General features: G+C 35.7%; 1 protein-coding gene and 1 long non-coding RNA gene across 3 annotated transcripts in view; one reads left to right on the forward strand and one right to left on the reverse strand.

Annotated features, from left to right (window-relative positions):
• NDST3 (N-deacetylase and N-sulfotransferase 3) overlaps window positions 1-3788 on the forward strand; it is a 170410-nt gene extending 166622 nt beyond the window's left edge. For both annotated transcript variants that reach the window (XM_032401088.1, XM_032401086.1), the window contains exon 14: window positions 1025-3788. In XM_032401088.1, the coding sequence (XP_032256979.1) occupies window positions 1025-1144 (120 nt within the window). In that variant the 3' untranslated portion in view covers window positions 1145-3788. The remainder of the gene's footprint in view (window positions 1-1024) is intronic.
• The window catches only part of LOC116630249, a 192677-nt gene that overhangs the window by 165867 nt on the left and 5767 nt on the right, over window positions 1-21043 (reverse strand). The window contains exon 2 of the long non-coding RNA XR_004298898.1: window positions 9522-9623. This is a non-coding gene — a long non-coding RNA (uncharacterized LOC116630249). The remainder of the gene's footprint in view (window positions 1-9521; window positions 9624-21043) is intronic.

Genomic DNA, 21043 nt, shown 5'->3' on the forward strand with positions numbered 1-21043 from the left:
CCACAAATCACACAATGGTTTGGATTCTCCCTTGATCCCATTAATGGTTAGAAGATAGCACAAATATTCTATTGAATTCCAGTGATCATGATTCCTACACTGTTACATAGAATTATCAATACAAAATGAGACTTTCTTCTATGATGTTTAAAATCAAGTACCAGATATGACATTTTAAAAGAATAGCACAAGGAATTAAATAAACATTGTTTAAAGGTTTGACTCTGCCGAAAATCTCAGAGTAGTACAAAGCCTGGAGGTACAGACACAGATGCAGAAATCTCCCCTTTACAACATTCCTAACAATGGTCATCCAACCTATATATGAATGCCACTAAATGCCATCTCACAGCACAGCCCTTTCCAGTTTTGACAGTTTCAATTATTAAAATCTTTTAGATGGTAAAATCACAGATAGGATATATGCTAAGAGGAATCTACCTCCCTCTAAGTCAAGATAGTTTACAAGGCATTATTTTCCTTCCTTGGGTCAAATCATACAAATATAGCAGGTTAGAGGTTTACCCAGTTTACCTACTACATTTTCAAGCCTGCCACAATACTGTTTTTAGCAGTATGCCTTTGTATGCCTTAAAACATCTCTTCAGAAAGTGTTACGTACCTTCCAAATCTAAATGTAAATTAATGATGACCAAGGAGTATTTTATATTGTAGATGTACCCAACTAACATTCTCCAAAGCAAAGATGATTTTAATAAGAGCATCATATTAGACCCAACAAGTTGTCACAGCTATTTTTCTAGCAACTCAATCAAGTTATCTTAACATTTAATTCTGCACAATCAAGTAAATCACATGCTTAATACAAAACCTCTTTCCCTAGTAAAAACAGTGTAGGCAGGTAGAGCGTCTATTTTGAAGAAGACAGTCGCTGTGCTTGTGTTGTGCTAAATAAATAGCCCAGGTGCTTAGTATAAATCTCAGGTATGGTACACTTCATATCACAGTATATGAAGTATACTTTAATCAACAAAGTGAAATGTCCTTTTGTGTCCCACCTCAGAGCAGAGCGTTTCTGTCAAGCTACTACCGAGATCACAACGTGGAACTGTCCAAACTGCTGCACAGACTGGGGCAGCCTCTGCCGTCCTGGCTGAGACAGGAGCTGCAGAAAGTGAGATAGCACTGAGAAAACTTCTTGAGAGCCCATCTGCCATGTGACATTCACCTTTCCCAAAGCTTCCAGAAGCTACCAAAAGGCTGTTTAAAAATATACCTCTTCAAATGAGAAAAAAAGAACAAAGTTCCTTCCATGTGCTGGCATGTGGATGATTAGAAAAACAAAAACAAAAACAAAAACAAAAACAAAAAAAAAGAAAGAAAAAAAAAGAAAACATACCTGTTACAAGCCTTGAGGCCTATGGCCTTTCTCTTAATCCATATCTGAGCCTGTGGGATTATTGTAAACTACTGTGCACTCATGTGGAAGTCAACTGCAACCAATATAGGTATCAGACGCAAATGCAGAATTGTTCCATTTCATAGTAATATTTACACTTTTATATATCAACTAAGATTGTGTCTCTGTAGATTTTTAGACCACTGTTTGCCTGTAAAATGTTTTCTTATTCTTTGATTCTATAAAGTGTCCTATAAAACAAGAAGCAAAATAAACATCACAATATAGCATAAAATGCCAAAGGCATAATACCCATGAAAAATGCTTGCCAAGATATAAATCCACTGAATATTTAAAAAGAATTGTAAATTACAATTTGTGCTAGATCAGAGAGTGGAAAAGTCATATATGAGGTTTATCTGCATCAAAATAAAAAGGTAAGTGCTATAGCAAAGAAAAAAGTGATTTTTCATACACATACTCTAGTGCATTTATGTAAAAATTACTAACTTCTCTGTTGTAATGTAATTGTTGTGCTGAGATATGTTGTAAAGCCATCGAAAGGTATATGGAAACACGCTGAGTATACTAAAACAGTAAATAGTAAAGTGTACTCACGAAATCCTCTAAAAGGGAGAAATTGTAGGGGTCCTAAAATATACCATTGACAATTTATATCCTTTTTGTGAGCTACAAATCTACTCCAATAGTCCTCACTGGTTCTACAGAAACACTCGCTTAGAATGTGAGGTATGTGTCATCTCCAGAAACATACTGACTTTTAAAAGTAAATAACTTTTTTTTAAATCTTCTCCAGAACAAGACCTATTAAATGAAAACTAAGCACAGTGTCTTTAGATGATATGTTGTTATTCATATTTAAATTACAGAAAAACTACATTTTCCCAGATAGTTCAAAATGAAATTGTGTAATGTAGAGATTTATAACAAAAAACAAATTGATATATGATTTTTAATCTCATATTTCCCATGATACTTTTAATATAAGGCAGAAGAAAATAAGTCAGGGCCGCGTCCCATTTTTTTTAGAATATTTTGTATATTCTCTTATGGAAGACAATAAAACATAGTTAAGTATAAGGATTATCTACCAAATTAAATGGAGGAAGTACAAAGATGAGCCAGATATGATTCCTTAACTTAAATTTTAATTGATCATAGGATTAATAAAGTATTCAAAAAAGAAAAGAATCATACTTATTGTCCTATGCTTACATTTACTTAATTTTTAAATTCACTGTACACATAAAAAATTAAGTAGTAAATTCCCTGCTATGATTACATAGGCCATTATAAAATGTTATCAAAAGTATGATCAGGAAAAAAAAATATGCAAGGAAAAGCTACCGCCCAAATATTTTCTTTGCCATTATAATGTGTGAAACTAAACTCTATCAACCATTCACTAATTAGAAAACAAATTTTGAGATCCTTCCATTACTATAAATTTTTTAAATCACATTATAATTATTAAATTTTTTTTAAAGTTTTATGCACCCAAATGATACAATGTTTTAAACAAACAAGCTAATAGCCAAAACAACTGGAGAAAAAACAAGTTTTTAAGACCCCTACTGTAAAAGCAAAATCAAAGTCATTTGGACAAATATGGTGAACTCAATCTTCATGCTTACTGCTGCCTTTTTTAAAGCAGCACTTTCCCAGCATGGTAGGAAAATGAATGTAGTCTTTCATCTCCACTTATTTAAGAAAATTGGCTTAAGAGGGGCACACATAGTGAGAGTAAGTCCCAGCAGTTACATACAGTGTCATGTTTTTATTTTGACAACATTTCTACTGATAAAAAAAGAAAAAAAAAACTGATACATTTGTGTTTTAATGATGAGATGTGCATTTAAATTTCTAAACAAAGCTGCTCATGGCATAATTTTGTCTAGGTAAACTGAGTCAAGTGACCAGCCTACCCTGTAAGATAAATGTTAAAAAACATACTGGATGCTTGTATAATGAAAGAAAAAGGAAAAGACCATACCAAAATTTACTCATTCACAGGATAGGCATTATGCTATCTATAGTAGCAGACCTTTGAAAGGATTTTTGACCACTCAATGTATCTTGGAGGCAACATCAAATTCTAGAGGACATACATACTTTCTACATTATATACTCCAGCTGGTTATTAAGATAGTCTAAGAGTAACATAAATGCTTATGAGAAAAGAATGAGAGCTAATGTGACTTAAAACTAGCTTTGTATAGAATTCCTTTTTCATTGCTTAAAATTGGAACTTCCTCAGGAAGAAATGAAATGGTTATTTCAATGTTTATAGCTATGATATTCTTGTCATTCACATTGAATGAAAATTACTGGAAACATTTTTTTCTCTGAGTTTTTTAAAATAAAAAACCTAAACATAATTCTGATAGTAGCATGGTACCTCATATGTACAACAATAAACTGTGATAAGAAAACGAAGAGTTTGGGCCTGGTGATTTTAGGTAATAAGTAGGTATTTGCTTGTTTGTGTTTGCCTGGGACGGAGTGGGAGGTGGCCATAGAACACAGATACCACTAATATAATTAAAAAATGGAGAGATGCATGGAAATCTTCCAATTAGGAAATAGATAACTTTATTTTTAATAATATAACCCTTCACGGATCCTTCTAATCAATATTAGCAATTTTCTTTTAGTTCTAATAGATATGAAGCAACTCCCAGGGTCACTGTGGGATCCTAGAGTAAGAGAATAAGAGAAACACTCAGCTGTTACTTAACAAACTTGAGAACCTGAATGACTACAGCATTTCTTACTCCCAGTACTCTGCTCTGCTTCCCACAAATGGGCTCCTTTCTTTAGAGCTGTAATAGGTGTTAGCTAATCTCTCTTTTATTAAAAATCTATCAAAACAATCTCTGCCAAAACAAACAGACAAACAGACATGGGGGGAGTCAGCCATTTATCCACATCTTCCACGAACTTTTTTTCTCTATTCCAGCCTCTTTCTTTTCTAGAAATCAGATTTTCTCACGTTGCAATGCCGCCCTGCCACCCCCACCTACATGTGCCGTTTGATTTCCCCATAGGTTTGTCTCCCACACACACAGTTCTCTAGAATGGAATACATCGGACGACTCATTTTCTCTCTGAATACGTCATCCTATATTCCATCTACTCCAGGACCAACTGGTGACGGTTAATAAACCAACCGCATCAACATTAGTGGCTTATAATGACTTAAAATATTATATTTTCCAGAGATATCAGTACTGCAATTTCCAAGAGATACGTTTTAACCCAAAGTCTCTAATGGGGAGGCACTGAACTGCTCATACGTTTGGTATGGAGGAATTTCTCTAATCTCAAATTACACTCTATCACTGAATTCTATTCTGCCAAAGCTGACTCTGCCTCGTTACCACCTACAACTAGCTGCTGCCTTCTTCCTGCCCATCCCACCCCAATCACACGTACCACCATCCCCAAATAGTTGGCAGTCATGTAAAGAGCAATGAATACTTGCGGTGGATAATCCTTAAGAAATTATTTGTGTTGGCTAGAAATGTCTACCTTCTCTTCACTTACTTTACCTAAGAGCAGACTAAATTTATAGCCAAGTCAGTGTGACATTTATTCCATTCCCAAGAAAACCTAGACTCTAGTTTGAGTAGGCCACTCACCTTTGGCCAAGGGTACCTAACAGACTTTGGGGGCCACGTCCCACCACCCAGTGCTACTACTAGTTGCCATTTATTGTCCTCAGTAAATTGTCTATGAGTTCTCTATACATTCACTGCTCTCAACAAATGTCACAATTTATTCACTTATTCATTATATAAAATTTATTTTTTAACCTCCCCTTGTACCTTCTTCCATTAATCCTATATCAATCTTAATCTGCGAGTTTCTATAATTTCTCAGCCTATGCCCAAAAGTTATAAATACAAAGACCAGTAAATCATTAAAATTGGAACCTGCTATATTTTCACCATCTCCTTTGGAGCATCTCTTAGAGAAAGGAATCATGACTAGTGTCAATAAGTATTTAAGAAAGACATTTACTTGCCAGATTTAGGCAAATATTTTATTTGCCTAGCAATCCCTTTCAAGGAAGTAAAAGCAAATTTCACAAATTTATTACCCGCAGCATAAAGTCTCCAAGATATTGTTGGGAAGAATGTATTTACCCATATTTTATCACACAGAAAACTGAATTAAACTTAATGAAATGTGAAACATTTCCAAAGCACACAGGATCTGTGACAAACCTTACATAAAACTGTCTACATCAAGCTGCTTCTTGGTTATGAGGGAATAAATTAAGTACAGGAAATGCCTGCTGTCTACATATCTGATGCCAAAATGCTCTATTTCGAATCAATAACTAAAATGGAAACCAGATCTTGCTCTTAAATATTATGCAAAATTTATACAGTTGGACCAGAGAAGACTGGTCTTCCTTTCTCTATTTGGTAAATAATATTCTGAATCTGATTTTTTTTTTTTTAAGTTTCAACCACTTTAAACAGAAATACAAGCTCAAAATGTTATATACTCCTAGGGTTCTAATGTATCTTTTCAGAATTTATGAAATTTATGTCCTTCAAAGCAAACACAACTTTTATTTTTTTATTTTATTTTTACCTTAATTAAAATCTGCTTTACTGATAAAAAATGCTAACCATCATCTAAACTTTCAGCAGGTCATAATCACTGATCACAGATCACCATAACAAGTTTAATAATTATGAAAACAAACACAACTCTTAAAGGCCCACAAAACCTACTATCAGAAAATAAAGTCTACTTCACATACAAATAAATATGTTCACAAACTTTTAAGCAGTTAAAGACTACAATTTTAAAAATAACAAAAAGCTATGAAAATATAATATTGAGAAATTTTCATTCCCATCTAGGATCAACTTGATAAAACCATATTGTTTCTACCCCCAATTTATTATAGGGATGTCCTCAGTACAACTAGAGCAGCAATGAGGATAGATCCAGACTGTAGTCCAATATCTATTCTTAACTAAATATCATTGGATAGGTCACTTTTCCGTTTTGGGCCTCAATTTCTCCATCTGTTAATGGAAGAAGTCAAATGTGACCACTGTAAACCCATTTTCTCCTTGCTTTATTATCAGTTATTGTAACATTTGACTCTCCCTGTCTCTCACGTATTCTGCCACCAGGCAGGAGCCATGAATTACCTAGGTGGTCAAGCTGCAAGCAGCAACTGGGCCTAAATAGCTCAACCTGTCACTCCTCACTTCTCTTGGGAGAACATTCTGGTTTGCTTGCGGCCTGTAGTAAGTTCAGCAGAAATCTATGTTTAAGTATATTATTTAAAGCTGCAAACATAACAAAAAGAGCTTAGAAACAAAAATAAAAATATGAATATATGCTCAAAAATTAGGAGGATGAACAAGAGTATAAATGAGAAGGGGGTGCCTGGGTGGCCCAGTCAGTTAAGTGTCTGCCTTCAGCTCAGGTCATGAGTCCAGGGTCCTGGCATCGAGCCCCGCATCCCCACTCAGCAGGGAGTTTGCTTCTCCCACTTCCTCTGCCCTTTCCCCCACTCACATGCTCTATCTCTCTCTCAAATAAGGAAATAAAATCTTTAAAAAAAAAAAAAGTATAAATGAGAAGAATAATATAAATGAGCTAAATGTCTGATCCTTCAGTGGGAAGCCAACAGATATTGCTTAAAGTTGACACACAAAGAAATTAAGGTAAAAGATAATCAGAATTATGGAGATAATCAACACAACCTGAACAGAAAAGGTAAAATAATAATAAATGGGACTAGATTGTGGGACAAGGGAGAAATATTTGAATTTTTATTTCCAAGTATCTGTACTATTTTTATCACAACAGCAATAATCTATCGTTTAAAAAAAAAAAAGTCTAAATATTCAGGACCAACAGTGGCCAGTTTGGTGGGAAGAGCACAGAGGAAGAGATCTAAGCAGCAGCTGACTTCAGCACATCAGATACTGGATATTATCCAGATTAAATAATAGGTAAGACCTCTGTCTTGATGCATAGCCTTACTTAGTACATTAGTGCAGTGGTTATGAAAGTATAGTCTTGGACCTCTAGCCAAACCAAGTCCCCTTCAGGGGGTCTACAGGGTCAAAATATTTTTATAATAATACTAATTTATTATATTCCTGTCATTTTATTGATTTTCCCCCAATTTTGCAATAGCAATAATGGATAAAACTGCTGGTGCTTTAACATAAATCAAGGTAGTGACATCAATCTGTACTAGTAGTCATTATATTCTTCACCATCACACACACACTCATTAAAATAAAAAAGTCAGCTGCACTTAAGAATGCCCTTGATGAAGCAGTAAGAATTATTAATATATTATTAAATTTCAACCTTGAGTACCTGTCTTCTTAATACTCGCTGTGACAAAACGTGAAGTATGCCTAGAGCACTTCTGCCACATACTGAAGTAGATAGTTGTCTCAGGCAAAAGCACTTGAGCAACTGAGTTGCAAATTGAACTAGTTATTTTGGGTTTTTTCTTATTTTTATTCAATATATCTAAACTAAAGAAAACTAGCTACTTCATTTGTGGAGCACCATCTTTACTTGAAAAAATGACTGACAGAGAACTATGGTTATATAGACTTCAGTAATTGGCAAAGATTTTTTTTGAAAATGAACAAAGTGAGCCTGTCCCTTCAAGAAAAACAATTAGCTGTATTTATTGCCAATGATAAAATTTGAGCTTTCAAGTGAAAATTAAAAGTTTGTAGAACTTGTATCTGCTACTAAGAAGTTAACAGCAGACTAATATTTAAATACTTTTTGTGAAGAGATTGATGGTGATATTAACAAACACTATTTTCTAATATTATATAATGAAATGTATTAACATTTGGAAGATCTGCATGACTCAGTGAACCAGTATTTTCCAAATGACCTATGCATGAGGTTACAGACTCATTATACATGGTACATCATTGTAATAGTAAAAGTTCAATTCTTGGGACAAGACAAACTAATAGTTTTAAATGTAGCAGAATGTGAAAAGTTTATTGAGCTGGTTTCAAATTCTACATTACAAATATCTTTTAAGAAAATGTCACTTCTCAAGTTTTAGTGTAGTATCAAAGAAAAATACCCACAATAATCTGAAAAGGCTATAAATACACAGTTCCCTTTCCCAAAGACATATTTGTGTGGGATCAGATTTTCTTCATCTACTTCAACAAAAACAACATATCAAAATAGATTGAATGCAAAAATAAATATCAGCACCCCACCGTCTTCTATTAAGCCAAACATTAAAGAGATTTGCAAAAATGTAACACAACGCCACTCACTATTTTTTTTCTTTTGAGAAACAGTTATTTTTCATTAAAACTATGATCTTATTATAGGTTTGCTCTTGTTACTTTTAAATTAATTAATACTTTTTAATTCCTCAATTTAAATCTCTAATGCAATAAATATTGATAGATATAACTCTTACAAACAAAAACGCTTTGGAGTCCTCAATAATTTTTTAAAATGTAAAGGGATCCTCGCACCAAAAAGTGTGAGAGCTGCCGGCATAGGAGTTGGAAGTAATTTAAGTACCAAAAGCCAAGACTTATACCATAAACAACAGACTAGAAGGAAAACAGATGGGAAGCCAGATCACACCTCCTATCACCCTCCCATTCCATCCCAGACTGGAAGTTGCCTGGCTGGAAATTTAAAAATACTGGAAAGGGAAAAGAGAGAAGTACACCTGAGAATGAGATTCTTCTCCCCCTGTCCTTCCTCCTTGCCACCAAAGTGAGTTTTGGGAAAATGAAAGGATGAGCGATCTGAGGATCCAAGAGTAGAGAAAGCTGTGTCCTACTTTCAATCTAAAACTCTGAAAGCAGCAACCTCCTCTCTGTACTCTGCTCACCAATGGTGTGGGAGCAAAATAGTTCAAATAGCACATGGTGTTCTAAGCATATAGGACCTAGGAAGGCACAGGTTCCACAGTGGCACAGGAACATAAAATTCCCATTCTCTATGGAAACTGCAGAAATCCCTAACACCCCTTTTAGACCCAAAGAGACTGGGCAGCTAGAACCAGGAAAACACCTAATGATCTGCCCAGACTGATGACTGTAGGGCATGAGAGGAACCCAGACCACGGAAGCTAGATGCCACTTACCAAAGCTGGAACTTGAGAAGGTTCACCCAAAGCCAGCATAGGACAAATGACAGCTGAGGCCCAGAGGTCACCCTCTCACTTCATGTCCATTGTCATGACCACCTTGGGAAGAAAGGGAAGAGAAGAATCCTGAATTTGACTGGGCTTTCCTAAAATAGACTTAAAAGTTCCCAGTGATGAAATATATCTTGAATGGGGACACTTATTGAAAACTGTATTCTGGGGCGCCTGGGTGGCTCAGTCATTAAGCGTTTGCCCTCGGCTCAGGTCATGATTCCAGGGTCCTGGGATCAAGCCCCGCATTGGGCTCCCTGCTCCACAGAAAGCCTACTTCTCCCTCTCCCACTCCCCCTGCTATGTTCCCTCTCTCGCTGTGTCTCTCTCTGTCAAATAAATAAATAAAATCTTAAAAAAAAAAAAAGAAAAGAAAAGAAAACTACATTCTGCACAGGTTGTGGATCATGGAATTCATTCCCACTATATAAGCATTACATCCCAGGTTCAATTAGCAACAATGGAGACTCATGGAAAAAAAGGCAACAGCTAGGGTTGACTATTGATAGATTGATAGACGCAGCCTCAGTTAAGAAGAGCTAGGGACATGCACAGTGATGCAGTAGGCTTGAATCTACAGATGGAACACATCTGCAGATTTTGATCTTCCTCCAAAGTAATCTGTTCCATCCCGTGGTGGACACACCCTGAGAGTATAATATTGCCTGGAGAGTTGGTGGAATCTCTAAGGAGGAGAGTCACTCTCTTGATTAGCACATCCCACATTCACTCTGGAATCCTATTGGCTCTATCTTCAGGTCTATCCAAAACCTACCACTTCTCAGCAACTCCACTGCTACCACCCTGTTTGGAAATAACATCATCTTTATCTTGGATATCTTCCCTGCTTCCATCCCTGTGCCCAATGATCTACTGTCACTCAACATCCAAAAGTAACCTTCTCACAAAGTAAATCTTCTCACAGAGCAATCTTCTATTAAAAATCCTGCAGCAGGCTCCTTTCCAGTCACAGCACGACTTACATGATCTGACATCCATTGCCTTTATGACCTCAGTTCTTCTTCCCCCTCTCTCATTATGCAACAGTTGCACTGACTTCTTTGCTGACTATTTTAAAGCCTTTGTACTGACATTTCCTTAAATGTCCACATGGCTTAACTCCTGCAGTTTATTTGGGTCTTTGTTCAAATGTCATCTTTTTGAAAAGGCCAACACCGACAACCCTACATATAAAATTTTCATCCTTTTTCCTCCTCCCCTGCACTCCTGATCCCCATTACCCGAATTTTATTTTTTTACCATTATATTTATGATCTCATAACTATATAATTTACCAACTTTATTATATCTGTTGTCTTCTACTCAAGTAAGTTTCTCAAAGGCAGATGTATTTGTTTTCTTACATCAGTGTACCCCCACATTTATGTATCTAGTCTCTGACACTTAATAGGTGTTCAATAAATACTTGGTTGAATGAATTCATTTGGCAATAAAAACTGGGAAAGGCAAAGGATGATAATTTAAACAACTGCATATTTTCTTACATTTAAGTGTTAGAAAAAATATACAAACCAATAAGTTTGATTAAGAAAGATATATATTTCTCCAATCATGCAAAAATTTACAATTCTAGGGTGCCTGGGTGGCTCAGTTGGTTAAGCGACTGCCTTCCGCTCAGGTTATGATCCTGGAGTCCCGGGATCGAGTCCCATATCGGGCTCCCTGCTCAGCGGGGGGTCTGCTTCTCCCTCTGACTCTCTTCCCTCTCGTGCTGTCTCTCATTCTCTCTCTCAAATAAATAAGTAAAATCTTAAAAAAAAAAAAAAATTTACAATTCTAGAGCTTTCTTCAAAATGACATTTCTTCAAATGAGCCTGGGTGGCTCAGTCTGTTAAGTGTCTGCCTTTGGCTCAGATCATGATGCCAGGGTCCTGGGATTGAGTCCCGCATGCGGGGGGGTGGGGGGGTGTCCCTGCTCAGCGGGGAGTCTGCTTCTCCCTCTCCTCTACCTCTACCCCCTGCTCGTGTGTGCTATCTCTCAAATAAATAAAATCTTAAAAAAAAATTTTTTAACGACAATAAACTAATTCAGACTTTAAATAGTAATGCATTCCTAAGAATTAAAATTAGCGAAACAATGTTTAAATGTAAAACAAAACAAAACTAATTTTTAAATAGTACTATTTGCCACATTATTCTAGTAAATTATTCTAATAACAATACTAAAAAGGGAAATACAGCTAGCTCCCTTTTACAAATGAATAAACAGGTTTGAAAAAGATAGATAGCTTTCACAAGGTCACATAAGAAGCATAGTCAAAGATTTGAGCCCAGATTTATATTTATCTTATACCTAATATCATTTTTCCTCCTTTATAACACACCAGTTAAGAATGTGAACTCTGAGCCAGTGACACAACACTCAAATCCCAGATCTAACCTTATATTACTTATTTCTCTGTACCTCAATTTACTCATCTGTTAAAAGGAAGTAACAATAGTATATCCTCATACAATTGCTGTGAAGATGAAATGAGTTAGTAAGTATGTAAGTACTCAGTAAACATTAGCTATTATCATTATCATTGATTATTACCTACTGAGGCAATAATAACAACTAACTGTTCTTTTCAGAACCCCTTTTGTCTACTCATGTTGTATAATTTTCCTTAGACCTTCTTAATCATTACTGTCCAGTGCCCTAAAGAATGATGAGTGTTCAAAAATTCTTACTGCTTTTAGCAAATTTACTGAATTCCAAGGATTTCTTTTAGAATTCTTCTGATTTCTAAGACATACTATCCATTTCCATTTACATAAATTATTATACAAATAAAAGGGTTTTAAATTAGAGAAATATAAAAGTCATTTCTCTGGTTGTAATTCTACTTAGTTTTCTATAAATTTATTCAGAATTTAAAAACTACTAAAATATCTAATATATCACTTTGAGTATTCTCATATATCATCTTAAGTCTTTTATTTCACCCATTGAAATAAAAGAATTCTCCCAACAACCTCCCCTCTGGCAACCATCAATTTGTTCTCTATAGTTAACAGTCTGGATTATTGCTCTTTTTTCCTTCACTTGTTTTGTTTCTTAAATTCCACATATGAGTGAAATCATACAGTTTTTGTCTTGCTCTGTCTCACTCATTGCACTTAGTATCATACCCTCTAGATCCATCCATGTTGTTGATAATGGAAAATTTCATTCTTTTATGGCTGAATAACACTCCCTTATATATATATATGTATATACATATATATACACACACACATATATATATACATAGCACATCTTATCTATTCATTCATATTTTAGCTATTGTAAATAATGCTGCAGTAAACATAGGGGTGCACACATCTTTTTGAATTAGTGTTTCTATTTCCTATGGGTTAATGCCCAGTAATGGAATTACTAGATCATATGGTAATTCCATTTTTAATTTTTTGAGGAACTTCCATACTGTTTTCCACAATGGCTGCACCAATTTGCCTTTCGAATAGTGCACAAGTGTTCCTTTTTCTCCACATCCTCACCAACACTTGCTATTTCTTGTGTTTTTTATTTTAGCCTTTCTGACAGGTGTGAGGTGATATATCATTGTGACTTTAATTTGCATTTCTCTGATGATTAGTGATGTTGGGCATCTTTTCGTGTATCTGTTGGCCATCTGTATGTCTTCTTTGGACAAATGTCTATTCAGGTCCTCTGCCCATTTTTTATGAGATTATTTTTTGGTGTTGAGTTGTATGAGTTCCTCATATATTTTGGATATTTACCCCTATTCAGATAGATAATTTGCAAATATCTTTTCCTATTCAGTAGGTTGCCTTTTTGCTTTATTGATGGTTTCCTTCACTGTGCAAAAGCATTTTATTTTGGTATAGTCCCAATACTTTAATTTTGCTTTTGTTGCCCTTGTCTGAAGAGACATATCTAGAAAAGTGTTTCTATGGCCAATGTCAAAGAAATTACTGTGTTCTTCAAGGAGTTTTATGGCTTTAGGTCTCACATTTAGGTCTTTAATCCATTTTGAGTTTATCTTTGCGCATGGTGTAAGAAAGTGGTCTAGTTTTATTCTTTTGCATGTAGCTGTCCAGTTTTCCTAATATGATTTATTGAAAAGACTATCTTTTTCCCATTGCATATTCATGCCTCCTTTGTCACAGATAACTTGACCGTAAAAGCCTGGGTTTATTCCTGGACTTTCTATTCTATTCCATTGATCTATATGTCTGTTTTTTGGCCAGCACCATACTGCTTTGATTACTACAGCTTTGTACTATATCTTGAAATCTGGGATTGTGATACCTCCAGTTTTGTTCATCTTTTTCAAGATTGCTTTGGCTATTTGAAGTCTTTTGTGATTCCATACAAATTTTAGGATTATTTGTTCTAGTTCTTGAAAAATGCTGTTGGTATTTTGATAGGGATTGTATTAAATCTGTAGATTGCTTTAGGTAGAATGGATATTTTAATAATATTGGTTCTCCCAATCCACAAGCATGGAATATCTTCCATTTGTTTGTGTCATCTTCAATGTTTTATAGTTTTAGGATTTTATTTTACTTTTTAAAAAAGGAATGTTAAAATTTTTCTAGATTCAGCTCAAGTTAAAATTTTTCAGAGAGAATTATACAAGTCTTGCCATTTGAGAATCAAATAGAAATTCATTAATATAGTCCTCACTACCTAATGAGGAATATAAACTTCTAATACCAAGATTGTGAAGACAGTGAAGACCTATTACAATTATTGACCTATAAGGATCAGTTTCAAAGTTTGTCATAAAATTTTCTTTGTGATATGATTTCCATTATAAGATTTAAAATATATCCCCATATGCGGGGGGAACCTCAATTTAAAATTTTTGGTAAAGACGGAGGTAAGATGTGCCCAGGACCAAAAAAAACCACTTGTCATTTTTGCTTTAAAATACTAACTTATAATTCATTTTTCCTTTTGAAAATTGTGTATAATTTCCCAGAAAATTTTTTTCACCTTTATCATGCCAGCTTCCTCATTCAACAAACATTTATCGAGCATGTACCATGAACCAAGTCCTGCTATAGCTAAGATGAATATGATTATATCCTTGTTCTCTGGTAGAGTGGGCAGAAATATTTTATTCCTCCTACAAAATCATTGTCTACTTTGATACACTCCACATTAAAATACGTATCAACTTAAATATTTCAGACAACAGGAAATGAATTAAATCTTTACCTGATTAATTCAATATTTTAAAAACTTATACATTAAATTCAAATATAAAAAAAGTCTGTGGTTTTCAATCATATTCTTAGAATCTACGTCTAGGGGAAAGTTGTTCCTTTCTAGTAGAACCTAAGTTTTCAATATTACTATGAATATTATACAAAGCGGGAGTTCAGAGGGTAGCTTGGTAGACCATTATATATGATGACATTTTCATGCTATTATCTACACATTCACTTATACATTCATGCACAATAATAAATGGATATGTTTTAAGTTAAAACCTTCTAGGGTTTTAAACAGACCTAAATAATAGGGTAACAGAGCCACCTAGTGGCACCTTATAAAAATTGGTTGCTTCTTAAAATTTTCATTCCATTAAGCTTATATAAACATAAGCTTATCTTTTCACTAACACAGATATTTAAAATTTTTATGGATGATGGATGCCTGGGTGGCTCAGTCGGTTAGGGCTTTGACTCTTGATTTCAGCTCAGGTCATGATCTCAGGGTTGTGAGATCAAGTCCTGTATCAGGCTCTGTGCTCAGCTAGGAGTCTGCTTGAGATTCTTTCTCTCCCTCTCCCTCTGCCCCTTCCCCTGCTTGTGTGCACTCACTCACTCTCTCTTTCTGTCTCTCTCTCTCCCTCTCTAATAAACACATAAAATCTTTGAAAAAAATGGGGGTCTAAGTACTAAAGTAACTGACATCATGAAACATCTATGAAGTGTATTATAGGAGAAAATAAAAAGAAAAACAGAATTTTAGCAAGTGATTATTAAATTTTCAAATTGCTTTAATATGTGTAGTATAGCTTGCATTAGATATTTTACAAATATAGTTTATACTCTAAAACAGTAATAAGACCTTCCATTTTAATGTACTATATTGCTATATTATTACATAAATCATCTTCTTTTGCATAAATGCATGCAAGCCCCCCAAAAAAAGGCCTCATTAGTAAATAGATTAAACCAAAGATCAAGGATCACAAGCCACCTGTGAAGGGAAGAAAGAAAAAGTCGGGCTTTTGAGATTTTAAATATTTAATGAAATATGTGTACAACTTCTCACTGACATGTGCATTTCTACAATCAAGCTAAGCAATCACTCTTGAGGTGATGAAGGCCAATTTAAGATCAGAGAACAACTGGACAACTCCACAACTGGTCATGTTAAACAATAAAGGCCTCAGTATGTTGCTTGCTAAACTTCCCAATAAATATATACATTATAGATGTTTCATGGAGTCATTTACTCTAGTACCCAAGCTCCAAAATCCCTTTGACCCACCATTACCTCAAAATTCATTAATCCGACTCACATTTTCAGTGTCCCCACTATTCTAATGTGTTATCATGGCTCCTTATCTAGTTTAAATTCCATGGCAAATCAATATGACCCCTCCCTACATACATTCCCCTTCCCACCGCTCACCTTGTTTACTTTCTTGGCAAACCTCAACCTTAGTTAGTTCCAACTCATCAGCTTTACACCTATACCTATGCAGCCAAGCTTGGTGTGGAGAAAATCTACAATCACGCTAATATTTTAATTTAAACGAACTTAAATTCATTATGAGAACTCAAGTGGCTCCTGAATGTGGTCCAGGAATCCTACATTGTATAAATTCTTTACATATTTTGGATATTTAGCCCTATTCAGATATATCATTTGCAAATATCTTTTCCTATTCAGTAGGTTGCCTTTTTGTTTTGTCGGTGGTTTCCTTCACTGTGCAAAAGCTTCTTATTTTGGTATAGTCCCAATACTTTAATTTTGCTTTTGTTGCCCTTGCCTGAGGAGACATATTTAGAAAAGTGTTTCTGTGGTCAAAAGAATTACTGTCTATGTTTTCTTCTAGGAGTTTTATGGTTTCAGCTCTCACATTTAGGTCTTTAATCGATTTTGAATTTGTTTTTGTGTATGGTGGAAGAAAGTAGTCCAGTATTCTCAGCACCATTTACTGAAAAGACTCTTTTTCCCATCGTACATCTTGCCTCCTTTGTCTAAGATTAATTGACCATAAAAGTGTGAGTTTATTTCTGAACTCTGTTCTGTCCTATTAATGTGTCTCTTTTTGTGCCAGTACCATACTGTTTTGATTACTATAGCTTTGTAGTATATCTTGAAATCTGGGATTGTGACAACTCCAGAAAAAAAAATAATCCACTCTTGATCCCACATCCCTCTCCAGATACTGCCCCGTTTCTTTTCCCTTTTCTAGCATAACTCTGCAAATGGGTTACCCAAATCCATGGTCTCCAATTCTCTTCCCATTCTCTATGGAGCTGTTCTCAACAAGGTCCCAAATGACCTCCATATTGCCAAATCCAATGGTGATTTCTCAACTTCCATCTTATTTATACGATGAACAGTTGATCACTCTATCTTATTTGAAAAACTTTCTTCTTGACTTTCAGGATACCACACTCCAATGGCTCTCCTCCTTACCTCACTTCTCAATATCCTTTGCTGGTTCCTGCTACTTTTCCCAATAGATAAATGTTTAGAATACACAAGGGCTCAGTCTTTGATCCTATTTTCTATCTACCCTTTAATCCTGTGTTATTAGCATCCAATCTCATGGCTTTAAGTGCCTTCTACACTTTGACAGCTCCCAGCCCAGACCTCTCACCAGATCTCAACACTCATACATTAAATTCCCTACTCCAAAATTCTATTCAGATGTCTAAAAGTATCTCAAACTTAACATGTACAAAACTGTGCTCCTGAGTATTACTTCCCCAAAACCCATTCCTGAAGTCATCCCCATCTTAGCAAATATTCAAAAAAACCTTTGAGCTATTTTTCTCATATTCTATATCCATTTCTCTTACGATCTATACCAATCATCAAATTCTATCAACTCTATTATAAAATATATCCAGAACTGAATCATTTATTTCCTCTACTGGGATCACTCTCTGTCATCACCATTCTCTCATCTGTATCATTGCACTAGCCTAACTGGTTTCCCTGCTCAAACCCTATCCCACTGTGTCTTCTTAATAGAGCTTTGAGAAAAAAATATGTAAATTCTAACATGTAAATGTCCCTCCTCTATTCAAAACTCTCCAAAAGCTACCAAGTTCACTCCAAAAAAACAAACAAAAACTAAAAATCATTTAATGCCTCGTAAGGCCCTAGGAAACCTATAACCTTTCTAACTTCACTTGCTAGTTGGTTACCCCACTCCAGTCAGTCTCATTTTTGTTCCTTGAACATGCCATGTATATGAGTTATTAATTGCTGAATAACAAACTACTCCTAAATGTACTCACTTAAAACAACATTATCTGGTTTAGCTGGATTCTCTGCTTCAGTGTCTCACAGAACTGCACTGCAATCAACATCTGGGGCTGTAGTTATCTCAAAGCTCAAATGGTTAAAGATCCACTTCCAATCTCACTTACATGGTTGTTGACAACATTCAGTTCCTCAGGGGCTATTGGTCTGACAGCCTCGGTTCCTTACTGGATGTTGGCCATCTGTTCCTTGCCACATAGGCCTCTCCAATATAGCAGCTTGCTTCATCAGAGCAAGCAATCCAAATTCAAAAAGACAAGGGAAGGAATGGTAGCAAGAAACAAGTCAGTCTTTTATAACATAATCTCAGAAGTGACATCTCATCACTTTGCCACTCAAGGGAAGGGAATTACATAAAAGAGGGAGTAACACAATGTGGCGATCATTGGGAGTCTTATAAAAGGCTGTCTACCACAGCAGATATGGTGCCACTCAGAAAGCACTGGATACTTAGAATATTCTTCTTCCAGGGCACCTGTGGCTCAGTTGGTTGAGTGTCCGAATCCTGGTTTTGGCTCAAGTGGTGATCTTAGGGTGGGTGAGGTTGAGCCCCACATCAGGCTCCATGCTCAGCTTGGAGTCTGCTTGAGATTCTCTCTCTCCCTCTGCCCCTTCCCCCACTCATGCTCTCTCTAAAATAAATAAATCCTCAAATATATATATATATATATATATATTCTTCTCCCAGGTATCAGCATGTTTTATTCCTTCACCTTCTTCAAGTCTTTTTGACCTAATGGCACCTTCTCAAGGAGATCTGCCCTGAATGCTTTTTTAAAAAAATTATAATTCCTATCCTCACTGAAAACATTTCGCATCCCTTTCTTTGTCTCCATAGCACTTACTGACTCTAAATTTTCATAGAATTTACTTATTGTGGTTGATTTCTATTTTGTTAACTTAGCTAAGCTAGTACTATAGTTCCATTTCCTTGCCTGAATAGTTCCAGGTTAGCATGGGCCACAGGAGACATTTTGCCTAGTAGCTGGACGTGAAACAGCAGTCATATACTTTCATACTTGGAAGGTGAGTTCAGGGCATGAGGCAATGTTACGGATTATGCAAGTTGTCACATTATCTGCTAGCTCATTTTGTCTGCGTGGGGCTGCAGCCAGGTCTGTACCTTCTTCAACTCCTGACAGATCCCCTGTTTCAACTTCTGTAACTCGTGGGTCTGTGACAAAGGACCAGCTCCTCCTGCAGATCACCTCTCTCATCAAAGTTGAACCCTTGGAACCAGGGAGAAATCAATGCAGATTCCACTCCATTCTCATGGATTCCAGTTCATCCTTGCAGTTGCCAGGTTTCCTTGCTTCCTCCACATGACAGCTGTGATTGACCTTACACGAGATATATCAATATTGCTATCAATATCCTAGCAGTTCTGCTCCTCTAACTCTAATATTCTTATTTATGTCTGTTTTGTACCACTAAAATATAAACTCCATGAGTGAGAAACTTTGTCTGTTTTGTTTACTGCTCCCGCCCCAACACTAAGATCAGGGCCCAGCATATAGCAGAAAATCATATGGTAGGAACATTAAATATTTACTGATGAACAATTTTCAGAAACAAAGGCACAAAGAATAATATTAAGGATGGCAAGAAAGGGAAGAAACCAATATTCACTGATATTTTGGAAGAAAGATTCCTGTAAAAAATAATTAAGAACTGAGATGTGGGGATATATAGGTGGCTCAGTCGGTTAAGTGTCTGCCTTAGGCTCAGGTCATGATCCCAGGGTCCTGAGATCGAGTCCTCAACAAGGAGCCTGCTTCTCCCTCTGCCTGCCGCTCCCCCTGCTTGTGCTCTCTCTCTGACAAATAAAATCTTAAAAAAAAAAAAAAATTTTTTTTTTTAAATGTGTCCTAATGGATGGGTAGGAAAAATGGGAAATATAGGTATAAAGTAGCCTGAACAAACTAGGAATGAGCATGCTAAGTGTAACATACATTGCAATACGTCCAGAGATTAGAAATTTGACCTGATAATCAGTAGGAAGCTATTACAATTTCTGTAGCAAGTGACTAACCTGAAGAAAATGGTATTTCAGGAAATTTAATCTTTCAAAAATATACTCAGTCGATTGGAAAGGAGGAATTAGAAAAGTAGGAAGATAATTCAGACATATTGTCTTAGGTTAGTCCTAGATTATGACAATAGAGAATAGGAAAGGAAAAGGTAAATCTAAAAACAATTGTCAAAAAGTAATAAAATGGCAACTGCATTAATCACTAGTGCTGTTCACAGATATTTCTGATTCTTATCCTTCTAAGCACATAGGATTCCATTTCCCTATCCTTTTGAAGTTAGGTGTACCCATGCAACTTGCTTTTGTCCATGTATTATGAGGCAATGTGAAGACTCTCACTTCAGAATGTAAGCCTATAAAAACACGTATGTGATTCTATCTTCCCATCTCCCTTCCTGTTGCCTAGAAACATTACAAATGGCGAAGGCCTCATTAGCCTGAGTCTCTAAAATGGACAAGAACATGACAAGAAACACCTGTTGTTTTAAGCAACAAAGATTTTAGATTGTTTGTAACTGCAACACAACCTCACCCATTCTTACTGTGGCAGTTTTAACTTGTGTCAACCAATTTTTATATTCCCCTCTTTAAGAGAGTTTAATTTCTCTCCTTTTTGTGTGAGCTGGAATTAATAACTTACTTCTAACAAGTGATACCATGTTAACTTCTCAGACTAGGTCATAAAATCATTGGTACTTCATCTCTTGGATCACTCACTTTGGGAGAAGCCAGCTGCCATATCATGAGGACACTCCAGCAGCCTAATGGAAATCCACAAGCTGAGGATGAGACCTCCTGCCAACAATTAGTATTAACTTGCCAAGCTTGTAAGCAAGCCACCTTGGAAGAGGATCCTGCAGCCTCAGTCAATATCCTGACTGCAACCTCATGAGATACACTAAGACAGGCTGTTCTTGGATTCCTGATCCACAAAAATTGTGT

The sequence above is a fragment of the Phoca vitulina genome, unplaced genomic scaffold (assembly GCF_004348235.1).
Source record: "Phoca vitulina isolate PV1807 unplaced genomic scaffold, GSC_HSeal_1.0 scaffold3, whole genome shotgun sequence".
NCBI classification, from domain to species: Eukaryota; Metazoa; Chordata; class Mammalia; order Carnivora; family Phocidae; genus Phoca; species Phoca vitulina.